Source organism: Falco punctatus (genome assembly GCF_963210335.1).
Source record: "Falco punctatus genome assembly, chromosome: 3".
NCBI lineage: Eukaryota > Metazoa > Chordata > Aves > Falconiformes > Falconidae > Falco > Falco punctatus.
This window is the reverse complement of record NC_137582.1, coordinates 114,742,469-114,767,552: the sequence shown is the minus strand read 5'-3', so window position 1 is coordinate 114,767,552 and position 25,084 is coordinate 114,742,469. Positions and strand designations below refer to the sequence as shown.

Below are 25,084 nucleotides of genomic sequence, written 5' to 3'. Positions count from 1 at the left end.
CAGATAGTGAAGAACCAGACAAGCTGAACCCACCTGCACTGAAGAATGGCCACACAGTTCCGATCGGCGGTCCCGGGCTTTGTAACCTGCCCAGCCAGGAGGAAGAGGCCACAAAGCCATCCAGCCTTAGGAAGCCTGTTCCAGCTGAGGAACCAAAGAAAAGGCAGGGTAAGAAACCAGATGTGTGCAAAATCAGTTGCTTTAGATTCTTCCTGGATCAGTTTTGAACTCTTATCTGATTCTTCCCCCTCCTCTCTGGGCCCTCCGGTGTCATAAACTGAGCTGTTTCACTTTGCAGGCTCCTCCAGCAGCCACTCTGGGCCTGAACTGGAACCACCTCAGGAGCCATATGTTCCCAGACAGCCTCTGCTTCCTCCAAAAAGACCTCCTTCCACTTCCCAGGAGGCAAACGAAGCGCAGACAAAGGATCCAACGCCTGCCAGCAGCACTACAAAAACTGTACCCTCCACCACAGCCCCTGTTGTAGCAAAGACAGTCAATTCCACAGCTGCCCCTTCCCCAGCTCCAAGGACTCTGCCCCCTGCTTTAGCCAGTGCCAACACTACTGCTCCCACGAGTACAACCAGCACAGCTCCTGCCAAACAGCCTCCCGTCCCTCCTCCCAAACCTGTCAACAGAAATAGCAACTCAGTAATAGGTAAGTGCCTCCATGAGCTGGTTTTTGTAGCCTGGGATATTCTGGAGCCCTTGCTCTGAGAATCTCTTCCCTTGGTAAGGGAAGATTTTTTTAGTATGGTGTAGCAAATGTTGTATCTTTCCTGAATACAGTCCAGTTTGGACTCAGAAGATCTGACAGTGTTTAGCCAAGGCGCATGTGTGCTGAGAACAGTGTAATTACCGGAGTCTTCTGCCGTGAGCCATCCAATCTGTCAGACGTATGTTTCCAACAGCTACCTGCAGGAGGGAGACCCTGCCTGCGCTTGGCAGGAGTGGGGATGGTGCAAGGAGAGAGGGAAGGCAGTGTCTTTGAATGCTGGTGCTTCACTGAGGGCTTGGACTCAGCTGTGGACAGCTGGAATTGGGGCACAGCGCATGAGATTTTTGCGTTGTGAGACTGTGGTCAGTGATAATAGATGCTTTCAACTGGTCTTTGGAAAAGAAAAACACAAAACAACTCAAAACCCAACAAAATGAAAAAAATCCACATCGTACCAAACAGTGTCTGTCACTGCTGGGCCACATGGTTTCCACTTAGTGCAGGGAAGCCAGGAGCTGGCAGGGATAATTCAGACTTCCCTGGTTATACTTGGGCGCCTGCTCTAAGGTCTGTGGCTAGGGTATTGCCAAATTAGTCTTGTCCTTAAGTCTTGTCCCATGGATAAATCAGCTCAACTGTAATTTGAGCGGAATCTTCCCACTTAAAGAACGTAATGCCTTTATCTCTGTAACGTCTCTAAGAAGGTCTTGGGAGGTTTTCTCAAAGCTGCATGAGTCCCGGCTCTCTTTAGGAATTTGAGAAATCTTGCTCCAGCAATATTGCATCTTTAAATGAGACACCTTCCATCCAGTCAATGGCTGTTCATGTTTCACAGACCACCTCCTGATCTTTGGACTGGATTAGCAGAGGCTAGTACAGATCAGGAGAGCCGTTCCTGGGAAGATCAATCAGACAGGTCTGCACTGCTATCACAGAAACTGGAGGCGGTACCCAGGTGTGGTTTGGGAGGCGGTGGTAGAAGCTTAGATCATGTGCAAGTTACCATCTGAAGCCGCCTGGGCCACTGCTTTCAGTAGGACCTGCATCACTCTTCTGCTTGCAGCTTCACCTGGCTCTAGCAGGTTTTGCAAGTGACCTTGATAGGGTGTTAAACACTCCTGTATGCCAGACCAGCTTGATTAGTCTGACCATGCCTGAGCACTTGATGAAATACTTTCTTGTTTTCTTTAAGCTGCTTGCACACACATCACAGATGGCATTTGAAATGCCCCAGTGCTAATTGCAGGAGGTACTTGTGGAACAAAAAATGTGGCTGGAGACAGCAGTCTATCAAACATATGTTCATACCCAGCCTGCCTCTCTCCCCAACAATACAGGGCTGGGCTCGATGCACCTGCGGCTGCAGGGGTGTGGGAGTGGAGAGGAGAGACAGCAGTCAGCCCCTCTTTTGTCTCCTGGATGAGAATGCAGATGCAGAGAGAGGCATTGCAGCTCTCTGCAGGGCTGTGCATCTGGCACAGTGGAGCTGTAACTGCGGCACGTGTGCAGTCGTTGCTGCATGAGCCTTGTTTTGTGGCTTTGGGATAAGCAGCAGCAGTGGAATTGGCTTCATGAGCTCTCCACAGGTCTTTGATACCTGCTCTGACTCATGTGTCTGCTTTTGTGCTGCTGTTACGACCTAAGGTGGGGAGGGGAGGGCCATTACTGTGCAGATCACCCCTTTGTTCCTCCTGAAAATGCTCCCTTATGTTCATTCTCTGAGCCTTTCCAGTGTGTGATGCAGTATCTGAAAGTAAGGCTCAGAAAACACTTGGGGAATGGGAATTGGTATCAGCTTGCAAAAGCAAGCAGAGGCAATCGGTGCTGCCACGCTGGCTGGGAGCTTGGTGCTGCTAATGGGCTTCAGGAGCCACAGTTACTGTAGCCTGTGCAAGAGCACCGGCTCTGGCCACGGTGGCATGTCACAAAAGGTGGTGCCAGTTGGTGCAGTGGGTTTATCGAACTGAAGGGAGACGGGCTGGCTGGGGAGGATGCTCTGAGTGGCACCCAGCCCCTTTTCTGTCTGTTCCTTCTGCCAGCTGCTTGGTCCCTTTCAAATTCTGTAATTACCCAAAGGTGCCTTGAGCCTGGTCCTGCCAGGCTTTGAGCACTGCTGAGGAGATACTGGAGTCCCTCTGGGCTGAAGTTGATGGGAGCTGAGGGCACTCAAGTGTTTTGCACAATCTGGCTCTTGATCTACAAGGGGAAAGTCTGAAAATGCCAAACATCCCAAAAATGTGCCCACCTCTCTCCAGTTATGCAGCCTTATCTGGGTGAAGCGATCCCTGCTAGCAGCACCCTCTTGCGGTGTCTGGTACTGGGGAGTCCTCCCAGCTCTGTGCTGGGGCCATCACCCACTCCAGGTGAAATGTGCGGTTAATCAGATCCTCTTCAAGCAGGTGGGCAAAACCTTTCCAAGCCCAAGAAGCTACTGACACATGTATGTTAAAGGCTACAAGTAGGAGCAGTCTTCACTGGTGTGACTTCTTCTCTAGGAACCAAGGGGTGTTTGAGGAACCTCGATTGCCTGCTGCAGGCATCTCCTGTGAGATGAGACAGTCTCTGTTTCTCCCTCTCCCCTCTATCACACAGCAGATAAGCTCTATGTAGTCTCAAGGCTCTTAAGTATGTTTGGAAGTTTTTCTAGTTATTTTGTAGTTGCAGGGAAGTTTATATGGGGCTGAAGGAGCAGAGTGCAGAGGGAGGAGAGCAGAACCTCATCCTGAAACAGGCAGGAGCTGCTGGCAGCAAGGTATTCTCGGGCTGGGTCTGGCAGGTGAATGGAAACAGGGAGAACACATTGCTGCTTGCAGTTCTGCTGACTTCCGCTGTTGAGCGAGACTTCCCCAAAAGTTTCTAATGTGCAAAGGAGCTGTTGACACAGCTGGAGTTCCGGGGTGTCCTGGATGTCTCAGATTCCTTTGCAAACTGATGCTGTAAATACAGCCATAAAGTGCCCCGCATACCTGCATTCCTTGGCTGAGGCTGTGTGCTGATCTGGGTGAGCTCCATCTGCTGTCACTTGAGGGCTGGTGCTGTTTCTCTCTCTCCAAAGCAGCAGGATGCACAGACCCTCTCCCAGCCTGCTTGCTTCTGGCTGCTCTCCCAGGTCTTACTTTTGCTGCAGGAAGGACAAACTAGAGGCTTGCAACCTGGTTATTTCTGGCACCGTGTTCTAGCAGAAAAGCAGAAGAGATTGCTTGGTCCAGGGCTCTGAGTGTTTTGCCATGCTTATTCCACACTGGTGAGGGATATCTGGAAAGTGCCCTCTTAAATACAGTGACTTTTATGGGGTTTTATTTTCAGCTGAACTTTCTCAAGCAATGAACAGTGGTACAGGCTTGTCCAAGCCTTCCCCTCCTCTCCCGCCGAAGAGAGGCCTCCTGCCTAACAACACGTCAGAGGCAGCTACCGCTTCCAAGCCCCCAAACGACAGGACAATGACAGCTAACCGCCCCACGCTGATACCGATGCACATGACCTCTGTTTACCCACCACCCTCACCTTCACCACCACTGCCCACACACGTACCCCCTGAACCTCCACGCCTGCCCCTGCCTGCCTCCACCCCTGTCTTGGACCCTCCGCACTCCCTGGACCTACCCAAAGAGATGACGACAACTACGACTCCTCCTCCAGAAGACTTCAGGTCCTTGGAAGTGTCGAAGAGGACAGCAGAGCAAGGGTTTGGCGAACCTCACATGCTGCCTCGTCTGCCCCAAATCCCGCTGCACATCCGTATCCAGCAGGCTCTGGCCAGCCCTCAGCCTGTCACGCCGCCTGCCGAGGGGTCACACAGGGCTCACTCGCTGCTCTTCGAGAACGATGGCTTTGGAGAAGACAATGGCACCCTGGGCAGGACAAGGTCACTGCCCGTCACCATCGAAATGCTGAAAGTGTGAGTACCTCCTGTATACGTGTGCGGTAAACACCTCGCAGTGGTGTGTGGGTCACACTGGGCTCTGAGATGTCGGTGTCACTCCCTGCTTCTGCGAGGCTGTGGTGCTGAGGAGGGCTGTGGGCAGGGCTGGTTTCTTTGCTGTTTTGTGCAACAGCCTAGAAACAGCTTTGTCTGTTGGCTGAATCTGTGTTTCAGCCTCTTAGTGGGGCCCATGCATCTTCCCCATTAAATTAACGCTGGCTCTGGGATCTTACTGCTCACAAAGGGAAATGAGTTCCAGACTAAAAACACAAGCTGATGCCTGGCCTATCTTTAATTGCACCAAGACAAAACAAGATTTCATGCGTTTGTGGCCTGCCTTAGCATTTTGCAAAACAGAAGTGGGAAAAGGACTGTCTCGTACTTATAACAGAGCTGAACCTGCAGATCCCAGAGTAGCGAGGTGAGAGGGTTGTTTGGTTCTGCAAAGAATCTGCCTCTGGCATTTCCTCTGCCAGAGCTCCCTGTGCTTTGGAGAGAGGGGACTGCAGGATCATGGGGTGACTCGTGCATCTCTGATTCCGGGGCTACCCACAGACCTGCCTTCTGCAGGCTGGGGAGAGCTAACAAGGCTTTGATCTCGGGGGTATTCCCCAGCCCCTGTGGCATGTGTTAAGAGATGCAATACTGTGCTTCTTGTTAGTCCAGACGATGAGGAAGAAGATGATGATGACCAGGAAGAGGAGCAGAATTCGGGCCCTCGTGTGTATATTGGAGATGTGCCATCTGTCACAGTCATCCCGAAACTGGTGCCCCAGGTCCTGCCAGAGGAGCAGGAAGGAGATGAAGGGATGAGCGACTCTGACTCTGAGGGGCCCATCCTGTACAAAGATGATGAGGATGAGGAAGAAGATGAAAGCCATAACAGTAAGGCTTTGACATTGCAGCTGGTTTTTTTTCTCTGCTGAACTTGTGCCTGGCCGTACTGAGATCTGGATCAAAGACCTAGTTCACACAGTGCTTCAAAGCAGCTGGTTCTTGGTTTCATGGTGTACCACATGTCCTCCTCCTCATTCTCTCAAAGGCTCCAACAGCCAAACCTGTATGCTCATCTGCTGAGGTGCACCCCCTCCAGTTGCAGATGGCTCCTGCAACAGCTTGTGCTGTCCCACCCCTTCAGGTGGGCTAGCATTAGGCGAGCATGTGGGCATCACACAGAAATGTGGGCAGTTTCTGTAGTGACTAGCTCTGGAGCTGTAGTGCAGAGCTTGGAAGGCAAGCCTCAGGGGGGAGAGCACAACTGCCAGGGGCACGTGCTCGTATCGCTGTGCTCGGGCACTGCAGTCTTCAGTCGCATCCCGTTGCTCTTCTTCCCCGCAGGCACGCTGGCTAACAAAGTGAAGAGGAAAGACACGCTAGCTATAAAGCTGGGAAACACAACCACGCTGCAGGAGGAGAAGATTGTCTTCCCTCGGAAGAGCAAGGAGGAGTGGAATGAAATTCGGCACCAGATTGGGACGACGCTGATCAGGTACAAAGAATGGAGGGAGGGCGTGAAGTTTGAGCCATTGGCACAGCGTGAGAGGGGTGGGACTGGACAAAGCCATCGCCTTGTCTAAGCAGCCTGTGCTGGAATGTGATGGGTGGTTGGGCACTGCTGCTGGAGCAGGGTCGGCAGGCTCAGTGTTGCTTTTCCTCCCCAGTTATGAAAGTTGGAAGCTCCTCCTGGAGCTGAGCAACATCCCCTGACAGACCGCTGTTTCCAGAGGTTAAATGGACCGGGAGGGGAAGATTTCAAGGACTACAGAAATGTTACTGCCATGATACACAGATGGTGCAGAAAGATGTGGATAGATGCAGGCTGAGCGCCGATGCTTTAGATGGTGGATTAAGCTGAGGCTGCTGATAGTCTGGGCTCTGCTGTCGTCTTGAGCTCCCTGCAGTGTTGCTTCTGAGCTTTTGAGAGGCCATAGCACTTCCCAGACCCGTGCCTGTTGGTGAGCAGCAGTTTGAGTGGAGGAGAGTGCAAAACAGAGCAGCAGTGATCTCCACTGGTGAAGGAAGGGTGTCAGGGAGGCTTGCCAGTGCACTGAAACCAAGCAGTTGTATTCTTCACCCCCTAGTGATGAATGACCAGATAAAACATTATGTACTTGCCACACTTTTCTTTAGGCGACTGAGTCAGAGACCAACAGCGGAAGAGCTGGAGCAGAGGAACATACTTCAACGTGAGTAATACTTCTCTAGTGGTCCTAAGTAACACGATAGGTTTGCCTTTAACATCTTAATCCAGGTGTACCTGGAATCTGCTTGAAATGTAGTAATGGAGAACTGTGCTTTGGTTATATTGCTGTAGTAAAGCAGTTCTGCTGTTTTGGTTTTTTTTCCCCAGTACTTTGTTACCGTCAGAAACACTCTGGGTAAAATCAGACCTTAGCAGTGATACCAAGCAATAAGATTCAAAGCATCTTATTGACACCTCGGGGGAAAAGTGTGTGAACTGGTTAAGGCTCTGATGTTACACAGCAAGGACTGTTAAAGGTGTTTTTGTTTGGGCTGGACTTGTATTTGTGGTCCAGACATTACAGCATTGTATTACATGATCCAAAAAGCAGCAGTTCATTGCTCAGTCAGTGGTGTTTCTCTTGGCCATAACTCGTTCTGCAAAAGTTTTAAATAAACGTCTTGAGGAAAGGGAAATGTCAGTTCAGGAAGTTTCCATTTAAAATATTTATCTGTGCTGTTATTCTCTTCAAACTATTAGTATAATAGCTTTGGGGAGGAGCAATCTGCAAAGTGGCTCAGATGTATTTTGACAATATGGCCATTAATCTTTAACACGCACAGGGCTGGAGAGAATGACTCATTCACGCTGTGTAAAGGCCCATAGTGCCACTGTGAGTCAGGGGGGTGCTTGGTGGGGAAGGGTATTGAGTTGGACTGCACTCTCTGCCTGTCCTAAGTGCAGATGTGCCACAATGAGCTTTCAGCTATGTAGATAATCTGATATAGCTCAGTACTGCTTTCCATTCAAATCCAGAAAGCATTTTTCAAAGCCAGTGATGCTTACAGGAAAAATGTATTTTTATATTTTATTTTTGTTTTTCTCTTGGCAGCGAAAAATGAAGCTGACCGTCAAGCTGAGAAGCGAGAGATCAAACGCAGGCTCACCAGAAAGGTACTGCTGGCCTCCGTGCTGTGATCACCATCTGGCAGAGCTGTCGGGATGGTGGTGGCTATGGGCACATCGTATGTACCGTGCTGGGGGTGAAGTCACAGGGCTATTGTGTAAGTGGCCCCAGTGCCCTCTGACTGCAGTGACTTTGGAACGTGGACTGTCACCAACGGTGAGCCGTTGGCACTGTGGCCACGTTTGTCAGTGATAGATCTGAGCTGGCATCGAGCATAACAAGCTAGATGAGAACTATATTTGGCACCTGAAAGGTTTGCTGGTGCTGGCCTGGCTGTTGTAACACGGTGTTCACACCAGGCTCCCCAAAGTCCGTTTCTAAAGTAATGGTGTGGGAGAAGCGGAGCAGAGCAACAGCTGCTTTTAGCTATTACCTCCAAGTTACCTGTGGTTGTTACTCACAGCTGGGAAAAACGTCTCAGGGGCCTGTGGGTATGAAATGTGAGCGTTGCTGTTGCAGAAGCAGGGAACGAGCTTGCTTGCTTTAGGGGTGTAAAGGCTGTTCCCAAACCCCTTGGTGTCTGTCATAGTCTTAGCAATGTGGCCTTGGTTCTGCCCCAGCCTGGCCTCGTAATCCAAATGAGATTACACTGTAAGAGGGTTTGCCCGTTCCTTGCAGGCGGCCAGCAGGACCTAGCACTATCTGTGGCTCAGGCTCAGTGAGAGAACTGGTTTTAGTTTTGCTTGGGATGCTTAGTTCTGAACTGCGTTGTGGCCAAGGCACAAACTAACTTCCTTTGTTCTTGCTGGTGCTCAGCTTAGCCAAAGGCCTACAGTGGCAGAGCTGCAGGCCAGGAAGATCCTGAGGTTTAACGAATATGTGGAAGTTACAGATGCTCAAGACTATGACCGGAGAGCAGATAAGCCGTGGACAAAGCTGACACCGGCTGACAAGGTAATGGGGAGAGCCCTGTCCCCAGGTGTGGAGGGCAGCATCTGGATCAGGGCATCCCATGCAGAGGGGCGTGAGCCAAGGAGATTTGCTCTGTTCCTTTTGCTTCACCTTTTCGTCTTTCCCTCTGCCACCCCACCAAGCACCACCAGTGCCCCTTCACCCTGTGCGCCATACCCAGCCCTGCCTTCCTGCACCCTCCATGGCGGTGTGGAGCCCGGTGTTTGCACACCAGCCTGTGGCCGCTGCCTCCGCTTCTGAGCGGTACAGGAGGGTGTAGGGTGCTGGTCGGAGGAGTGCTGTTCCCTGCAGGCTGGGGCAGGCTGAGGCAAGAGGCTGCAGGGAAGCCATTCCCTGGCCACTTGTGGGACTGCCCAGCCCTCAGTGTGCAGGAGGTGGGGCAGATTAAACTCAGCCCAGTGGGAACGGACTGGGAAAGCTGGGGTGCTGCCACAACCTGAGCTCCTGCCTTTACCAGAGGAGCTGCGGCACTCAGCCCTACTATCAAAACCAGGGGCCTGGAGCATCTCCCATATGAGGAAAGGCTGAGAGAGCTGGGCCTGTTTTTTCTGGAGAAGACTGAGAGGGGATCTTATCAATGTCTACAAATATCTTAAGGGCAGGTGTCAGGAGGATGGGGCCAGCCTCCTTTCAGTGGTGCCCAGCGACAGGACAAGGGGCAACGGGCACAAACTGCAACAGAGGTAGCTCCAGCTGAATATGGGGAAAAACTTTTTTACCTGGAGGGTGGCAGAGAGCTGGCACAGGCTGCCTGGAGAGGTTGTGGGGTCTCCTTCTCTGGAGACATTCAAAACCCACCTGGACACAACTGTGCAGCCTGCCCGAGGAGAGCCTGCTCTAGCAGCAGGTTGGACTAGATGATCTCCAGAGTTCCTTTCCCACCCCAGCTGTTCTGTAGTTCCGTGAAAACTGCTCTGAACTCTTCACCACTGAAGGGTGGTACAGATCAGATGTGAGCAGGGGTGTTGGAGGTATAACACCTTTTTGCCATGTCTGAGCTCCCTTGAGATGGCCGAGAGAGTAATATATGTGTGCCTCAGGAGATAAAAAAAATCTGTTCCTCTGTGTAGGCTGCCATCCGGAAGGAGCTGAATGAATTTAAGAGCTGTGAAATGGAGGTCCACGAGGACAGCAAGCAGTTCACGAGGTGAGTAAAGAATGCATTACTCAGAGTTTTGATCTTGTTGGGAGAACTGTGCTGAGGCAAAACATTAAAACCTTAGGAAAATGACCTGTACAGCACTTAGAGATTTAACGTGCCTGCCTGCCTCGGTGGCGTTGGATGACTGGAGGAGCAGCAGGCATGAAGTGCGTTGTTCTTCCTTAAACTGGGACTTTGATCCTGGAAACTCAAAGTGACTGGTGGCTGGTTTGAGGTGTATCTGAAACCAGTGTGACCTTGTAGCTGGCGTGTGCTTTTCTGGGGCTAGAGACATGTGCAGCAGAAGCCACAGTCACAAAAACAGCTCAGTAGTTAGCTCAGGTGTTATCTATGAAGTAACCTGTGGATTGTGGTTCAAGTGATTATTTTCCCCCCCAACAGTTGCTCAGTGTGGCTAGGGTGAGTGTTTGCAGAGCACAAGAGCTTTCTAAGGCACAGGTGAAATCATTTGATGTTAATAGCTTCACTGAGAGCTTGAGAGTTCAGAGATAATTCAGTTTGCTCTGGGTTTTTTTGGGTTTGGCAATCTGTAGTGCCTCAGTAACTATTTAACCTGAGTTCCAAGGATGACACGAATTTTTCACTTGGCTTTTAGGTACCATCGACCATAATCTTCCAAGAAGGGAGCAAGAGACTCGAGAGGACTGGAAGTTCTCTGCGTCCCTCTCCTAGGCAATACAGCGAGGGTGGAACCTCGGCTCTTCCAAGGTTTGCCTTCAAAACATATCCAGAAAAGGGCTTTCGGCCAGGGAAGGGGAATCCTGTCTGAATGTAGCATTTCACTGGAACAAACACATCTCGCGTGCCATCAGGCTGGAACTGAACACTATACCTCGCTCGGCTCAGCAATACGCCTCTGCTCCAGCGCCAGCATCCCTGCCAGGAGACCATGCACATGTGAACGAACGGTTCATTCCCCAGCTCCCTTTCTCAGCCTGGATAGGCCCAGTTCTCAGCTGTACATACTCCTCCTGGGAGTGCAACTCTTTGTTTCCTCCTCCTTACCAAGAGGAGAGGGGGGGAAAAAAAAAAGGCAGCTCTAATGTTGGAAAGCTGAGGAGTGGAGAGTGGATGTGCTAGGAAGCACGTGTGTATATTAGCTGTGTACAGAGAACCCTGCGCAGGTGCTGACCCGCCAGACAACTGACATGTGACTCATAATTAACTTTTTTTGGTTTTGCTTGCGTCTGTCATGTTCTTAATGTCCTGAATCACTACTGACCAATGGTTTGTTGTCTTGGAAGGGAATTGTATAGATATTAACATATGCTGCATCTTTTTGTAAAAAAAAAAAAGAAAAAAAGAAAAATACAGTTTTAAATGTACAAAACATTCCCTCCCCACTCTCACACTTGCTGTGATGTTAACAGATCTTGTCTTGAGATATCTAGGCTGGTTTAACATATTACAGAACCAGGAAATGACTGTTGCCTTTCTAAAACTTCTTAATTTGGGGAAGCTGTGAGAGTAGTCAATTCTTTTTATTGTGGTTTCCTCTCAGATGTTTTTTACGCTCCCAGATCAGGGTGAAACTTGCCTTTTCTCATTTTTACAGCTAAACCTACTGGAAACTTGATAATTTCACTGTGTGGGTGGAAGGGAGGGGAAGAGGTTTAAAAAGTGACCTTAAAAAGATGTTCTTTCTCTTCTGAGAATGATTTCATATTGGTTCTTCCTAAATCATAGAATCATTTAGGTTGGAAAAGACCCTCAGGATCACCAAGTCCAACCATTAAATGTGGGTGTTTTTTAAAAATAATCTGGTGTTGGCCACTGCTGTATCATGCACAGAACTGAACCCATGTGTGAGATGCCACTTCAGGTGAAGGAAGAGAATACGGCAGGAGGAAGAGGAGGATGCAGGAACGGAGAGGACTTGCCTTGCTCACAGCCAGCCTCCTCTGTCGCTTGGGGTGGCCCTGGCCGTGCTGCCCACGCCGTGCCAACGCCGGGGCCGGATCCCCGGCCGCCTGCACCCCACAGCCGCGGCCTGCCCGTGGAAGATGGTGGGGGGCTTCCCTCACAGCTTCCCCTGTACAGTTCGCCTGTAGACTAAATCATTGCATTGTATATCAGTCTCCTCAGCGACAGATTTTAATTATTGAATAAAAGTATTTTAGGATTTTTTTTTTAAAAAAACCCTGATTTTCGTGGTCGTGTTTTAAATGCTATGGCCGGGGGAGCAGCGTGGGGGGCCAGGCCCCGCTCCTCCTCCACCGCCTCGCGGGGGGCGTGGCCCTGGGGGCCTTTCCCGCCCTCCCGTGGCGCATGCGCCAACCACACGGAAGCCCCTCCCTGTGCGCCGTGCGCATGCGCACCCTAGCCACGCCCCCGCCCGCCCTATAAATACTGCGCCGCGCCGCGTCTCGTTCTCTTTCTTCGTGCGGCGGGACGGGATCAGGTAGGTTAGCTCCCGGCGGCGGCGCGGCCTCCCCTCCCCTCCCCTCCCCTCCCCTTCCCTTCCCTTCCCTTCCCTTCTCTTCCCTTCTCTGTGGTCCTTGCGGCCGTGAAGGGCCATGCTGCCTGTGGCCAGCTCTGGGAACGTTGTGTCTCTTTTAACATGCTCGTAAGAGGTGGCGAGCTGGCTGCTTAGCGCTGCTTGGGGGGCACCCCGGGGCCGCAGTCCTCTCACGCTCCTCACCATCTTTTTCTCTTAAGGCTTTTCTGACGCCTGATGCTGTCCGGCCTTGTCCAGCTCTGCTTCCGTCGTGTGAGTGTCCCTGGTGGGGTCCCGCCTGTGGGCTGTGTGGCGGGGGAGGGGGGGCTGCAATGCTTTAAAATGTCGGTCCAACGTGGATACCCGGAGAAGTCGCTCTCTCTCGGCTCTGTCCGTGTGGCGCATGGGAGCGTAGGCCTTCGGGCCCCTGACGTACAGTCCCTTTCCACGACGTTGGAGAACAAGCCGGGCCTCGAGTCTGCAGCCTGCATATTCCTACTGCTTCTCTGAGCCCTCGGGCGGTGACAGAGGAGACAAACCATGCAGGAAACACTTGGCCACTCAAAATGGCTGGCTGGGGGGGGGGGGCATGTGCTGGGCTGCATGGCTTGGGGAGGGGAGCGAAGGGCAAGTGGGGAAAAAACCCCTTGAGCAATGGCTTAAAGCACTTTTTTATCATTTCCAGTTCCAAGCTTGAAAAGTCTGGCATGAGCAGAGCACTGGTTTGGAAGGTAATATTGCACTAATGTTGTTGGCTGTACATATTATGCGGTTCTCTTATTAGCTTATATTTTTAGTTAGCTTGCTATTTCTCAATTCCTTACGAAAACTGAATTGGATCGGCTTAAAGTAATTGAATCCTGATGCAGACTTTATAGGTGTTAGTTAACAGTGAAAGCTTAGCTCAGGCGTTCCCTAGCTTCTAAGATATTTTTGGACTTTGAACGGGTGTGGGGGGGAAACCTTATTCCAGAGTCATCTTATAGAGAAAAAAAGAGTCCTTGGTGAAGTGGAGACAATTTGATTATCTTGGGGCCTTGTTTGTGCTATGGGAATTGGGGAAAGAGGAGAAACAAACATTTTTTTCCTAAATTGTTGCAGGCACTCGTTGCTAATTGAGATGAGATGCTGCTAACAAAGAATCCCTGTGGCTGGTAAGAGAGGGTGAGTATATTGGGAGTACCAGCCCAAATACTTAATAAGGGTGATAGTTAAGGTTCAGTTGATGTGGTGTGTGTAATCAAAATGTAGCTGCAGAGATGGGAATGGGCTGGAAGTGGAAAGAAAAAAGATCTGCATTTGTTGGCCTTCCAACAGCACGTGCTTCACCCTGGGGACTGCCATGAAGTGGCTCTCTGGGGGCCCGAGCAGAACTGCAGTGTGCCTGGGCACGTGGTGGGTCAGATGGCTGCTCAGTTGTGTGGTACAAGAAGCACGGACTGGGGCTGAGCCTGGTGGGCTGGCTGCACACAAAAAAGGCAGATAAAGCCATGGGACTGTGGTAGAATCGGCTTGCGCGTGCCTGAAAGGCGGCACAAAGTCAAGGGCGGGACTTGTGGGTGGCCTGGCATGCCAGGAAGGAGCTGCATCTGGGGTGCCTTCAAATGGTGGGAGCGTGGGGTGTGAAAGGAATGGGAAGGAGGGCTGTGGACCAGCAACCCTGCTCTCCAGTGGGGCCGGTCCTGCTGCTGGGAAAGTGGATTTGACCCCCATGTGTGGCCAGGACAGGACGTTCCAGGGGAAATTGATACTGGAGGGATGTGGGCAAGGCCAGCAATTTGTGCATCTGTGTTATCTGAAAAAAGGCCTTAAATTACCGATTTCTAAACCTGTATTTAGCTACAGTAAAGAATTAAATAAATATATTTTTTTTGCTTGCTGTGTGTTTCTTTGTGAGCGAATTGTTTGGTTAGTCCTGGAGTATGAAACATCCAGGACATTGATGCCTCTCACTTGGAATCAGCAGTGGATTCCTAGTCGGGAAAGCTGCAGAAACCCACTTCAAACCCATGCTGGCAGCTATTTGGGCTGTATTAGTAGTGGGCAGTACCTACCCAGAAGCCTGATTATGGTCGGGTCTGCTGTGGGGGGAATGGCAACAAAAGGGGAACGATACTGATGGGTGGCTTCTGTGGGGGTGGTTTAGGATTAAAGGATTGGAGTGTAAATAATTAACTTGGCTACCTACTGCTGCCCTTGAGCGGCTGGCTGGGTATCCTGCCCTTGGTGAAATCCAGAGGGAAAGGATAAGGTAAGGGATGTCCCATCAGCTCATCCAAAGAGATCCAGTGGGTGTCTGGAATAACTTTATAAAACATTCCAGGGTTATCCTTTTCCGTGGAAGGGTATTGGATCACCTGGGCTACTGGCTGGGTGGGTAGCGCACCTCAGGAGCCGGATCTGTTCAAGGGTAGATGAGGCTGGCCTGTTGGCTAAGTATGTAATTGGCTTGGCTTCTGTTTAAAAAAAAAAAGCTAATACATGCCAAATGGATTATGTTGACCTTTGGTCTAAAGCATCCCGAGGGGTGGACTTGCAAATTTACTGGAGTACTAATCTGGAATAGTTAATACTCTCCTGTTAGGCAAGAGACAGGCCTTGCTGATGCAAGCACAGACTGTTGGTTGCTGTGACAGCAAGAAACTATCCAGTTCCTGCTCCAAGAATAAAAGTGGACAGGGGATGGTAAAGGTGGAGTGTGCTGTAACGAACATTAGGATGAAGGGCCATAATGGGGATGAACCTTGTGGTCAGCTCTATGCCTCAATACTCTCAGGAAGCCAAATGGATAAAAGCTTTTGGTTTCATCTTAAGCTATATTGTAATGCTAATTATGAGGACCAGAAAGTTCCAAAACTCCCGGTCACTGGCTCTGAAGTGTCCTTGCAACTCTTAAGGAGTGTGATTGTGAAGGTGAATCTGATTACAAGTGCCAGTGGGTTTTGAGCGGTCCTGGAAACTGATTTGGAACATTAATGGCACAAACTGCCAAAAATGCTAGAAATTCAGCATCCCATTTCCACACAGACAAAGCAATGGTTGGGTTCTGGCAGCAACCGCGAAATGAGCGGTCTGGACAGCATTTCACCCCTTTGAAGAGTTCAGTTGGGTCAAATGTGCTTAATAATACCCAGCTGCTCTTCACAACCCAGCAGCTGGAGGTGTTCCTGCCAGCAGGGCAGTGGCCCAGGGTACGTGTGGTGGTGGCCCACCTTCCAACACCCAACTCAGCCACACTGGGGTCTTGCAAGAGTCCTCCACCCCATGGGCAGGAGCCTTTAGTGAAGCCCTTTTATGTTGTAAATGATGCTTTTAATCCTCTGTAGACAAGTCAATTTTTCCTCAACTCGTGCAATCGTTATTTCCATAATTAGGCATTCCTGAGCCGGAGAAGGCCGCTACAAACATCTCTTGTTACGCTTGAAACGGTCAAAACCGCTGTAGATGCTTTGGAAAATTTGGTCTGAAATCAACTTGCTTTCTCAGTTGACTACCCAGAACGGGACGGGCTGCGGGCTACCTCGGCATCACACCAACGCGAGTTACTGGACTTGTGGCTTTTATTCCAAACCAATCCAAAGGGATCAAATAGGGCATAAAGAAGTTACGTAAGTTTGTGTTTTCCATCAGATGGCTCCAGAACAAGCTCTGGTAGATAGCAGCTTGGCTATGGTCCTGGCTTCCAGACCTCAGCACGTGGGCCCGCGGGATGTTGTTGATACCTTGTCTTGCTTCATTAACATTGTCCAATTAGACAAGTCCTTGGGTTAAATACCTTACACTGCAGATCTGTCCCCTCCCTGCTGTGCATGTGGCCGTGCTGCCCGTAGGAGTTGCTGCTTCTTAGAGGTGGGGCATCAGGACAGGCAATGTACGTGGTAACAGGCATGCACTGGCCAGGACACCCCACAGAACCCTGCGCAGGGCCTCCGGAGCGGCAGCTGCCTGGCACTGCCTGCATTGTCTGTGCTGCCTGCCCTGCCTGCGCTCTGCCCTCCCTGGTGCTGCCTGTGCTGCCTGCGCTCTGCCCTGCCTGGCATTGCCCTCCCTCCCGGGCATTGCCTGCCTTGCCCTGCCAGGTGCTGCCCTCCCTGCCTGCCTTGCCCGCGCTGCCTGGCACTGCTCTCCCTGCCTGCCTTGCCCCCCCTGCCAGGCGCTGCCCTGCCTGCCTTGCCTCCCCTGCCCGCCCTGCCCGCCCGGCCTGGCGCTGCCTCCCGGGCGCTGCCCGCGCAGCCGCCGGCCGGCAGGGGGCGCTGTGGCGGGCGGGCGGCGCATGCGCGGTGCGGAGGCGCGGCGGCCCGGCCGGCGGCGGAGCGGAGGTGGGAGCGCGGCGCGGCCCCGGGGGCGGTGGGTGGGGGGCAGCGGAGGGGGGTGGGGGGCGCGGGTGTGTCGCGCCCGCCGAGCCCCGGCCCGCCCTGGGTGCGCCCGGCCGCCGGGGCGAGCGGAGAGCGGCGGCGGGAGGGGCCAGACCGGGCCGCGGGCCTGCGCGGCCCCACGTGAGGCGGCGCGGGGAATTCAAACGGCGGGAAGGGGCCGGCGGGGGGGGCGACTGGGCCGGGGGGGGACCGCGGGCGGTGAGCTGGGCCCACGCCGCCCGTGGGGGCGGGACACGCCGCCCGTGGGCCCGGCCTAGCTCTGGGGGTCCCACCGGGCCCCCCGCGGGTCGTGCTCCTGCGTGGGGGCGGGATGCGGGGGGCGGGCAGGCCTGGCCCCCCCGGGGTGCTGCGCCGCGGGGCGGGGGGCTGACGGGGGCTGACGGCAGCGCCGCAGAGGGACCGCGATAAAACGCGCAAGGAAAATCCCACCCAAGCTGCGTTCTGCCGAGGGGGAGCAGAGATGGGCGCTCGCAGCCCGGCTCCCTCGGCAGCCCCCCCCCGGTGACCCGAGGTGACGTTAAAGCCGGGAAGGGGGGGAGGGGCGAACACCCGACAGGCCCGTGGGCGACCCCCTGACAGCGTGTCGTTGGCATTCAGATCCAAGGCACTATGCCGGGGAAGCGCACTGCGAAGAAGAGCCCGGTGCTGGAAGAGTCTGCGGGAAGGAAGAAGATTAAAGGTAAGAAAATATCCCTGGGAGTTTTCCCTCCCTGTTCCCAGGGACCGGTTGCATCGGAAGGGTCGTTTCCCATGTGTGATGCGTGGTATTTCTCATCTTGCAGTCTGCCACCCGTCCCACTGCACGCAGCCCGGCCTGGTGCTGACCTTGGGGCAGGGTGATGTTGGCCAGCTGGGCCTGGGGGAGGACGTGATGGAGAGGAAGAAGCCGGCCCTGGTGTCGCTGCCGGAGATGGTGGTGCAGGTGGAAGCCGGAGGGATGCACACGGTGTGCCTCAGCCAGACGGGAAAAGTGAGTGCAGCGTGGACAGGGCAGCACCCGGGGGGGGTATGGGGAGACTGAGCTGTGCTTCCCCGCGAGCTCTGGGACGTGTTCTTGAGCAGGGGTGGTCTGAATCAGACCTTACTCTGCCCAGTCGTGTAGCTCCCTTCAGCTCCAGGGATGACTGTGGTCCCCATGCCATGGACCACAGAATTTTGGAGGCTCAAAGGGATAATTCAGCCCGGTGGGCCTCTGCCCCCTCACTTCAACTCAGCTTGTTGTCCCTCCGGGTCCCATCCTGATCAGCTCGCTCTTCTTCTGCAGATCTACACCTTTGGCTGCAACGATGAAGGTGCCCTCGGGCGTGACACCTCAGCAGAAGGGTCAGAGACCACACCAGGGCTGGTGGAGCTGCAGGAAAAGGTGGTGCAGGTCTCTGCGGGGGACAGTCACACAGCTGCGCTGACAGATGACGGCAGGGTTTTTGTCTGGGGCTCTTTCCGGGTATGTTGATTTCTTGGACGCTGGAAGCTCTGTTGATGGTTGCTGCTTCTGTGACTCATCTCCCTGCACCTTTCTCCACCCAGGATAACAATGGGGTGATCGGATTGCTGGAGCCCATGAAGACAAGCTCTGTTCCTGTGCTGCTCCAGCTCAGTGCACCTGTCATTAAAATTGTCTCAGGTGAGCAACGTCTTGGGGTGTGCCTGGGTCGGGCTGGTGCACGAGGCAGTTGCAACCCTTGGGAGAAGGTGAAGGTCCAGAAAGTCCATGTCCTTTTCCTCCCCCTTGGCTGCTGCGAGCCAGCTACAGGGTTGTGCTTGCTCTTGTCTGGCTCTTGAGAGAACAGACCTTGTGTCTCTTCTAGCCCTGATGGTAATGTTAATATTTGACCCAATCTGATGCAAAATGCCTTACAAGAGTGCTCTAACCACGATCCCACAGGGTCAAAGCACTCACCCTCTTCTAGACTTGGGGAAGCTGAGCAGAGCAGCCAGGGAACTCGTCCAGGGCCCAGGTGAGGTTGGGGGAGACCTCTGCCCCTAAACCTTCCCAGAAAAACTTTGAAGTTTCGTTTGGGGAACTGGGATCAAGAAAAGGGAGATCCTGGGGTTTAAGTTGTGCCAGAAGCTGGTGTCAAGGTATCCGATGCAGTAATAAACCCCACTAAATTCTGGAAAGCTGGGAGAGCTGGGGTTTATGTGTGAGATCTCAGCCCCTGGGTCTTGCTGGGTTCCTGGAGCATGACTCCTGCTTCTCTCCTCTCCCTCGTCCCCTCCCAGGGAATGACCACTTGGTGATGCTGACGGTGGATGGCGACCTCTTCACCTGCGGCTGTGGCGAGCAGGGCCAGCTGGGGAGAGTGCCGGCACTCTTTGCCAACCGAGGAGGAAGGAAAGGGCTGGGTGAGTTGCTGTGGTGCTCGGAGGTGTGTGGTTCTGTGTCCTTTGGCCCCAGCTCTGCACTTTGCAGAGGAGCAAAGAGACTCAGTCTCTTTCCCTGTTGCTCAAGGGCTTGTATGTAAATCAGTTACTTGAACTCAGTAAGCTGGATCTAAGGGGGAGGGAGAAGAGTGTAAATCATTAGTCCTTGTATGATGCCTTGTCTCCTGCCCCAGAACGCCTGTTGGTCCCCCAGCGTGTCCCTGTCAGAGGTAAAGGCAACAGAGGCAAAATGCGCTTCCAGGATGCCTTTTGCGGAGCTTACTTCACCTTCGCTGTCACGCAGGAGGGACACATCTATGGATTTGGCCTCTCCAACTACCACCAGCTGGGTGAGTTTCATTTACATCCCTCCAGATCTCCTGCCTGCTTTGGTCTGGGTGTGGGGTTCCCAGTCCTGTACTGCCCTGGCCTGGGGGGGAGCACTGCTGAGCGTCCCAGATCCTGAACACCAAGCACCTGCCAGACGCACTGGAGCTGGAAATTGGGGTGGGGGGTCATCGTGCATAGCTCTGGCTTTAGATCCCAGGCGCAGTAGCTGGTGGATTTGGGCAGAAATTTGATTTCTGGGGGCTTGGGGTGGGGGCTGTGTTAGGCTCTGGTGGGGTGAACCCCAGGGCAGATGGCTTTTTGCCGGTTCCTGGCTTGGGCTGTCTGTGCCTGCAGACCTGATCTGCCTGGGTTTGTGCATCCTGCCCCACAGGGACCCAGGGCACAGAGCCCTGCTTCTCGCCGCAGAACCTGACGTGCTTCAAGAACTCCACCAAGTCCTGGGTCGGGTTCTCTGGCGGGCAGCACCACACGGTGTGCGTCGACTCAGAGGGTGAGCACCCTGAGAGGCATGACAGGCGGGCTGGGAGTCACACAGTGCAGGATGGGGGGAGGCCCACGGCCCTCGTCCCAGCTAGGGAGGTGTTGGGGTGAGGGTGATGTGCTGGAGCCCTCCAGGTCCTTGGTGTTCAAGGCAACAAGGATGTGAATTTGCAGCAAAAGGCAGGGAGGGTAACAGGGACCTGGAGTCACTTGTGAACTCTGCTCTTGCAGGCTCAGTAGTCTGTCCAGGCACCCACCCACCCTGCTGATTTTGGGGAGCTCAAAGGTTTCTGTCCCACCCTGCACCTCCTGGTTGGGATCTAGGGTGTAGCAGAGAGGAGCGATGCTCCTCTAGGAGTCAGACTGGGGAGAGAGGGTCTGGCTGTGGCCTGCTACAGGCTTCTTCCCGCCTCGTGCCACCCCTCTCGTGTGTGCGTTGTGCTCCAGGTAAAGCCTACAGCCTGGGCAGGGCAGAGTACGGCCGGCTGGGCCTCGGTGCAGGGGCAGAGGAGAAGAGCGCGCCCACCATCATCCCGGAGCTCCCCAGCATCTCTTCTGTCGCATGCGGCGCATCGGTCGGCTACGCTGTCAGCAGTGATGGTGAGTGCCGGGGGCCTCCGGGGGCTTGGGATTGCCACCCCGTGTTCCTTCCCCACCCCTCATCCGTCCGTCCTGATCCCCCTGGATCCGGCCAGTCCCGCTTGTCTTCTTCACACGCCGCCAGCTGGGTCGGGACTGGAGCCAGGTCCTGGCGCTGATTGACCACCCGGCCTGGGGGCAGCTGGGCAGCAGCTGCTCAAATATTTTTGTGGGCCCTTGGCAGTGAGGTTTGTAACCAGAGTGTTGACCAGGTCAACACTCGTTGACCAGGTCGTTGGCCTGCCAGTCCCTTCTCTACACCCTGAACTCTGCTGCTGCGAGACCTCCATGCTCTGGCGCTGCACACGCGTCTGTAGCCCGCAGCTGTGGGAGGAGGGTTTGTGGTGGGCTGATGGATTTGGTTTGCTCCCCAGGGGCAAAACACTGCCTTGGCTATGTGATGAAACACCTCTTTGAGTTGCAATAGCTGCTCCTCTTCTTCCTGCCTGCATCTCTGGCACCCATCGCCCAGCCCCCTGCCCTGGGTTTGGCTGCTGGCTCCCCTTCCCACCCCACCGTGCAGCCGCTTGGAAGTCACAACTTGCATCACCTCCGTTGCAGGACGAGCGTTTGCCTGGGGGATGGGCACCAACTACCAGCTGGGCACAGGGGAGGAGGATGACGTCTGGAGCCCCGTGGAGATGACGGGCAAGCAATTAGAAAACCGCACGGTCCTGGCCGTGTCCAGCGGCGGGCAACACACTGTGCTGCTGGTCAAGGACAAAGAGCAGAGTTGATGAAGCAGTGCCACGCAGCTGAGCCCAGCAGGATTGCAGGACCTGTGCACGCACCCCCGCCTTCTGCCCCGGTCGGGTGACTGGTTTCCAGCTCTGGGCTGCCATTGACGGCAGTGGGGAGGGCAGAGCCAGGCCCCAGCGGTGTCTGCATGGCTGGAGCAGGGCTCTTCAGGGATGCTCGTGTTTTCTCCCTGCAAGCGTGTGTCTGTCTTCCCAGGTGCCCAGTGCTCTGGCAGCTCCCCTGGGTCAGCTTGGTCCTAAACTGGTCTCAGTACTGTGACTGGATGGGTTTTCCACTTTTCATCTGTTTGGGTTTTTTTTTTTAGTATTTCCTGCGCTGGCAAAGCTGAAGGCCTTGTTCTTCACAAAAGGGTTTGAGCATCAGGCTTTCTGAGGTCCCCATGTTCCCCATCTCTGGGTGCTCCTTCATCCCCTTAACCTAAACATCTTTTGCCTCTCCGGCTTGGATTTGTCTGTGGCCACCCACCTAAGACCTCTGGGCTTGGCCCAGCTGAGATTTTGGTCCAGCAGACATGCTCCTGAGGAGCTCTCTCCAATTCACTCGACAGTTGTGGTTGCGGTGGGGTGGATGATGTGGCTGGGAGCCTGCGAGGGGGAATGCTGCTGGATGATGCCCAGCCCGTGCTGCGCGCAGAGCTGGGCTGCTGGAAAAGGGCAGGGGGCTCCTGCCTGGAGAGGCCACCTCCAGCGCAGCGGTTTGCAGTCCCAACCGCCCTTGCTGATTCCTGTTGCCTTTGAAGACTCAACAAAATCCATCCCACAGGTGGGGACTTTGTTATTTTAATTTTTTCTCTTTCCTTTGCTGAGGAAGGGGCTTCATTTGCTGTTAGGGCCTCACTGAGAAGACAGCCAAACCCCAGCTATGCATCGCATCACTTGAAACAACAGGACTGCCTCCTCATCGCCTCTGGTCTTGGTCCAGCTGGTCTTGGCTCCCTGCGCCCGGCCTGCCCCGTCTTTCCGTGCTGCCTTCCAGGTACCTGGACTGAGAAGGTGGTCTGTGAAGATGAAATTTTATACATTAAGTTGTAGCAATAGGGGGAAGCGGTGGGTGTGCGCAGGGCTGGTGGTTGGGACTTGTACAATGGTTCAGAATAGGTTGAATTTTTTTAAAAGAAAATGTAAAGTATTTTGGTTGATTAATTGATGAAGAGAGGGGAAAAAAATGTAATCTTTTAACGTTTGGAATAAACAGAGTTTTGATAAACCCTGGGGTTTCCTGTGGTTTGGAGGGGTGGGCAACCCTCCTGCCACCTCTCTCCGCAGACCCTGCCACGTTCCTGTCCCCGAGCTGCCACAGGAGCTGTGCTGCCACCTGAGCTTCGGCATCTGCACCAAGGTGGCCCTAGGGAGGGGAGCCCAGGGCTGAGCAGAGGCTCAGCATCCTTCAGCCCGTGCTCAGGGGCAGGTGGGGACAGACTGGGTACACCTTGGCCTCCTGCCACCCGTGGACAAGGAGCCAGTCCTCTGTTCTCGTGGCGCCTGGGGACAGGTCGAGATGGGAGCTGGCTTTGTAGGGGTGCAGGACCACCCTTGGGTGCTGTGGCGGTCGCAGCCGTGCCCGGTGCCGCGTGTGTGCAGTTGTGGGACGCGGCCGCGGGATGGCAGCAGGAGAAGGCGCTGGGGCTGCTGGAGCGCTGCACTGGGAGAAGTGGGGCAGGGATGGGAGGGTCCCGGTGGGGTCCTGCTTGTCCCCATCACCCTCCCTGCAGCACCCTGCCTGTGGCGGGCCATCCCTAGTGTCTTTGGACCTTCAGAGGCTCAGCTGAGCCCACCAGCGTGGCTGGAAAGTGTCTCGGCACATCCCCGCTGCAGGCTGGGTGCTGCGGCTGCTCCCAGAGCTGGAGCTGAGCTGGGCGCGTGCGTGTGCTCCGGCAGAGACTGGCACGGATGAGCCAATTTCCGCGTCCTGGTGTGACCAGAGCCCCCGTCTGTTGAGTCTTAATTAGTTTGGGAGGGAGCAGGTTCTGTAATGAGCCTCCAGCCAGGGACGGGCTTTGGGCAGGCGGTTGGTGGGTCCTGGGAGCAGCTGGGGCTGCCGGCAGCCTCTTGCTTCCACTGCTCTCGCATCTTTTGGGCTGGGGCAGGATGAGCTCCACGGGCAGGGGGTCCAGCAGGAGGCTGGGCACCCGCCTCTCCCACCACTAAAGGCCAGGTTTGTGTTTGGTGGTTGCAGATTTGGGCTTGCAAAGGGCTCTCTTCTCCACCACGTGCAGGTGGGGTGTGGGCCCAGGGGGAGCGTTCTGCCGCTGAGGACGGAGCCCATAGTTTGCCATCACTGTGGGCTGAGCCAGGGGCAAGTGTTCCTTAATATCACGGTTAATGCCGCTCCCCAGGGACGGTCACCCTGCATTTGATGCTCCTCCTCCCATCAAACGTGACCTGCTGGTCCTGGTACCTGATGGGGAAATCGCTCGTTGTCTTGGGCCTGATTCCCAGCGACAAGCTCAACATTAATGTCTTGTCTCCAAAACCAGCACTGGTATTTTTATATCCCTTCCAGGGAAGAAACCCTGTCCCACTCTGAGTTGCTTTGCCACTCTTTTTCCAAGCCCATGGATGCCATCGTGACGCAGATGGCTGTGCCACGCTCCGCAAAGTCCTGCTCCAGCGGCTGCTTTTCATGTGTTTTCGTGCCCTTCGCTTTGAACCTCGCTGACCTATTTATAGCTAAGAAATGCAGAGAGACTTAATAACCAGAGACGTGGGACTCCTCCGGCATCGGGGCAATGCTGACAAGCCACCGTGGCTGCTGGGGCTGGAAGAGCAGCTTCTGGCTCTGGGGGGCTCCTGGCACCCGGCTGGAAGGAGGCAGCCCCGGGCCCCCCGGCATTGGTTGGGGCTGGATGCAGATGGGTTAAATCGCCAGGTAAGCCAGGTTTGGGTTTGGGGAGTTTGAGGTGTGGGGTTTGGTGCCGTTCCTGGATAGTGTGGATGCCTGCCAAAGAGGGTAAGGACTCTGTAGAGGTGATGTCCTGTTCAAAACTTCATAGAAAACTGTTTTAGGAAGGACAAAAGTCACCCTGGTAAGGGCTGGAGCCCCCCGAGGCGTTGCTGGCAGCTTGGAGGGGAAGGGGATGTGCAAAGCAGCCAGAGAGGGACCCGACCAGCCTGGCCAAGGCACCCACCGCACCCCGGCGACTGCCCAGCTGTCAGCGAAGTGTTTTGCTTTGTAACCTCCCCGGTGCAAACCCAGGCTGGCTGGGGTTTGGCTCCCCCCTCCTCATCACCCCCTCCTCATCACACCAGGGACTGGCACCCTGGGGCATCCCTGGTGGGTCGGGCTCTGCTCCCAGCTCCTCTCCTTCCATCAGCTCAGGGCAGCTTTTCTCAATCCCGCCTTATCAGTCCCGCTGTTGGACAGGGAAGTTTCATGATGCAAAACTGAACCAAGAAAAGCCAGTGCAAGAGGCCCCAGGGCCAGATCCTGCCAGGAGCCGACACACCTCCAGCTCCTGCAGCCGGGGACAAAACCCCAGTCATTCCCAAATGGGATGGGATCATTCCCATCCACCCATCCTCAAGGGGCTGGTTGTGCTCCTGGGAAGGGGAAAACATCCCTGAGCTTGCTGGTATTTTCAAGAACAGAGGGAAAACAGGGCTGGGGAGAACAATAGGGTTTAAAATATTCAGAGCTGATGAATCAGCCGGCATTGTCTTGGGAGGCAGAGTGACACTTCAATGGGAAGTTGCTGGAAATTGGGGGAAGGATGAGCCCCCACGCAGAGGGGAGAGGGTGGGCGAAGGAAAACAGTTTAATTGAGGAAAGGGAAATGTCTCATTAACAAGGTTTTGCACTGGCAGAGCAAGGCAGCG

At 54.2% G+C, this 25,084-nt stretch overlaps 3 protein-coding genes across 13 annotated transcripts in view; 2 read left to right on the top strand and 1 right to left on the bottom strand.

Annotated features, from left to right (window-relative positions):
* The window catches only part of PHACTR4 (phosphatase and actin regulator 4), a 68,197-nt gene extending 57,025 nt beyond the window's left edge, over positions 1-11,172 (top strand). For all 9 annotated transcript variants that reach the window (XM_080378849.1, XM_080378854.1, XM_080378851.1 and 6 more), the window contains 10 exons: positions 4-168; positions 299-658; positions 4,025-4,616; positions 5,302-5,525; positions 5,979-6,129; positions 6,771-6,826; positions 7,715-7,776; positions 8,546-8,683; positions 9,772-9,848; positions 10,459-11,172. In XM_080378849.1, coding sequence (XP_080234975.1) covers positions 4-168; positions 299-658; positions 4,025-4,616; positions 5,302-5,525; positions 5,979-6,129; positions 6,771-6,826; positions 7,715-7,776; positions 8,546-8,683; positions 9,772-9,848; positions 10,459-10,474 — 1,841 coding nt within the window. In that variant the 3' untranslated portion in view covers positions 10,475-11,172. The remainder of the gene's footprint in view (positions 1-3; positions 169-298; positions 659-4,024; positions 4,617-5,301; positions 5,526-5,978; positions 6,130-6,770; positions 6,827-7,714; positions 7,777-8,545; positions 8,684-9,771; positions 9,849-10,458) is intronic.
* Positions 1-25,084, bottom strand: part of ASAP3 (ArfGAP with SH3 domain, ankyrin repeat and PH domain 3) — an 87,981-nt gene that overhangs the window by 3,149 nt on the left and 59,748 nt on the right. The gene's annotated exons all lie outside the window — the stretch shown is intronic.
* On the top strand, positions 12,335-22,476 carry RCC1 (regulator of chromosome condensation 1). 3 transcript variants are annotated; one of them, XM_080378858.1, is made up of 13 exons: positions 12,335-12,573; positions 12,986-13,031; positions 13,402-13,464; positions 15,675-15,903; positions 17,274-17,355; positions 17,459-17,646; positions 17,941-18,120; positions 18,204-18,300; positions 18,900-19,022; positions 19,235-19,390; positions 19,762-19,881; positions 20,319-20,471; positions 21,072-22,476. In XM_080378858.1, exons 4-13 carry the CDS (start codon positions 15,745-15,747, stop codon positions 21,245-21,247), a joined length of 1,434 nt encoding a protein of 477 aa, XP_080234984.1. In that variant the 5' UTR covers positions 12,335-12,573; positions 12,986-13,031; positions 13,402-13,464; positions 15,675-15,744; the 3' UTR covers positions 21,248-22,476. The 3 variants fall into 3 exon arrangements, with proteins under 3 accessions (XP_080234984.1, XP_080234985.1, XP_080234983.1); XM_080378859.1 differs by having other exon boundaries at positions 12,336-12,573; positions 15,675-15,908; XM_080378857.1 differs by lacking the exons at positions 12,335-12,573; positions 12,986-13,031; positions 13,402-13,464; positions 15,675-15,903 and adding an exon at positions 16,557-16,619.

Coding starts and splice junctions, on each gene's coding strand:
- RCC1 (XM_080378858.1), top strand. CDS start 15,745: ATGCTTTGGAAAATTTGGTCTGAAATCAACTTGCTTTCTCAGTTGACT. Junction 19,023..19,234: donor AGGAGGAAGGAAAGGGCTGG/GTGAGTTGCTGT, acceptor CTCCTGCCCCAG/AACGCCTGTTGGTCCCCCAG. Junction 20,472..21,071: donor CTACGCTGTCAGCAGTGATG/GTGAGTGCCGGG, acceptor CCTCCGTTGCAG/GACGAGCGTTTGCCTGGGGG.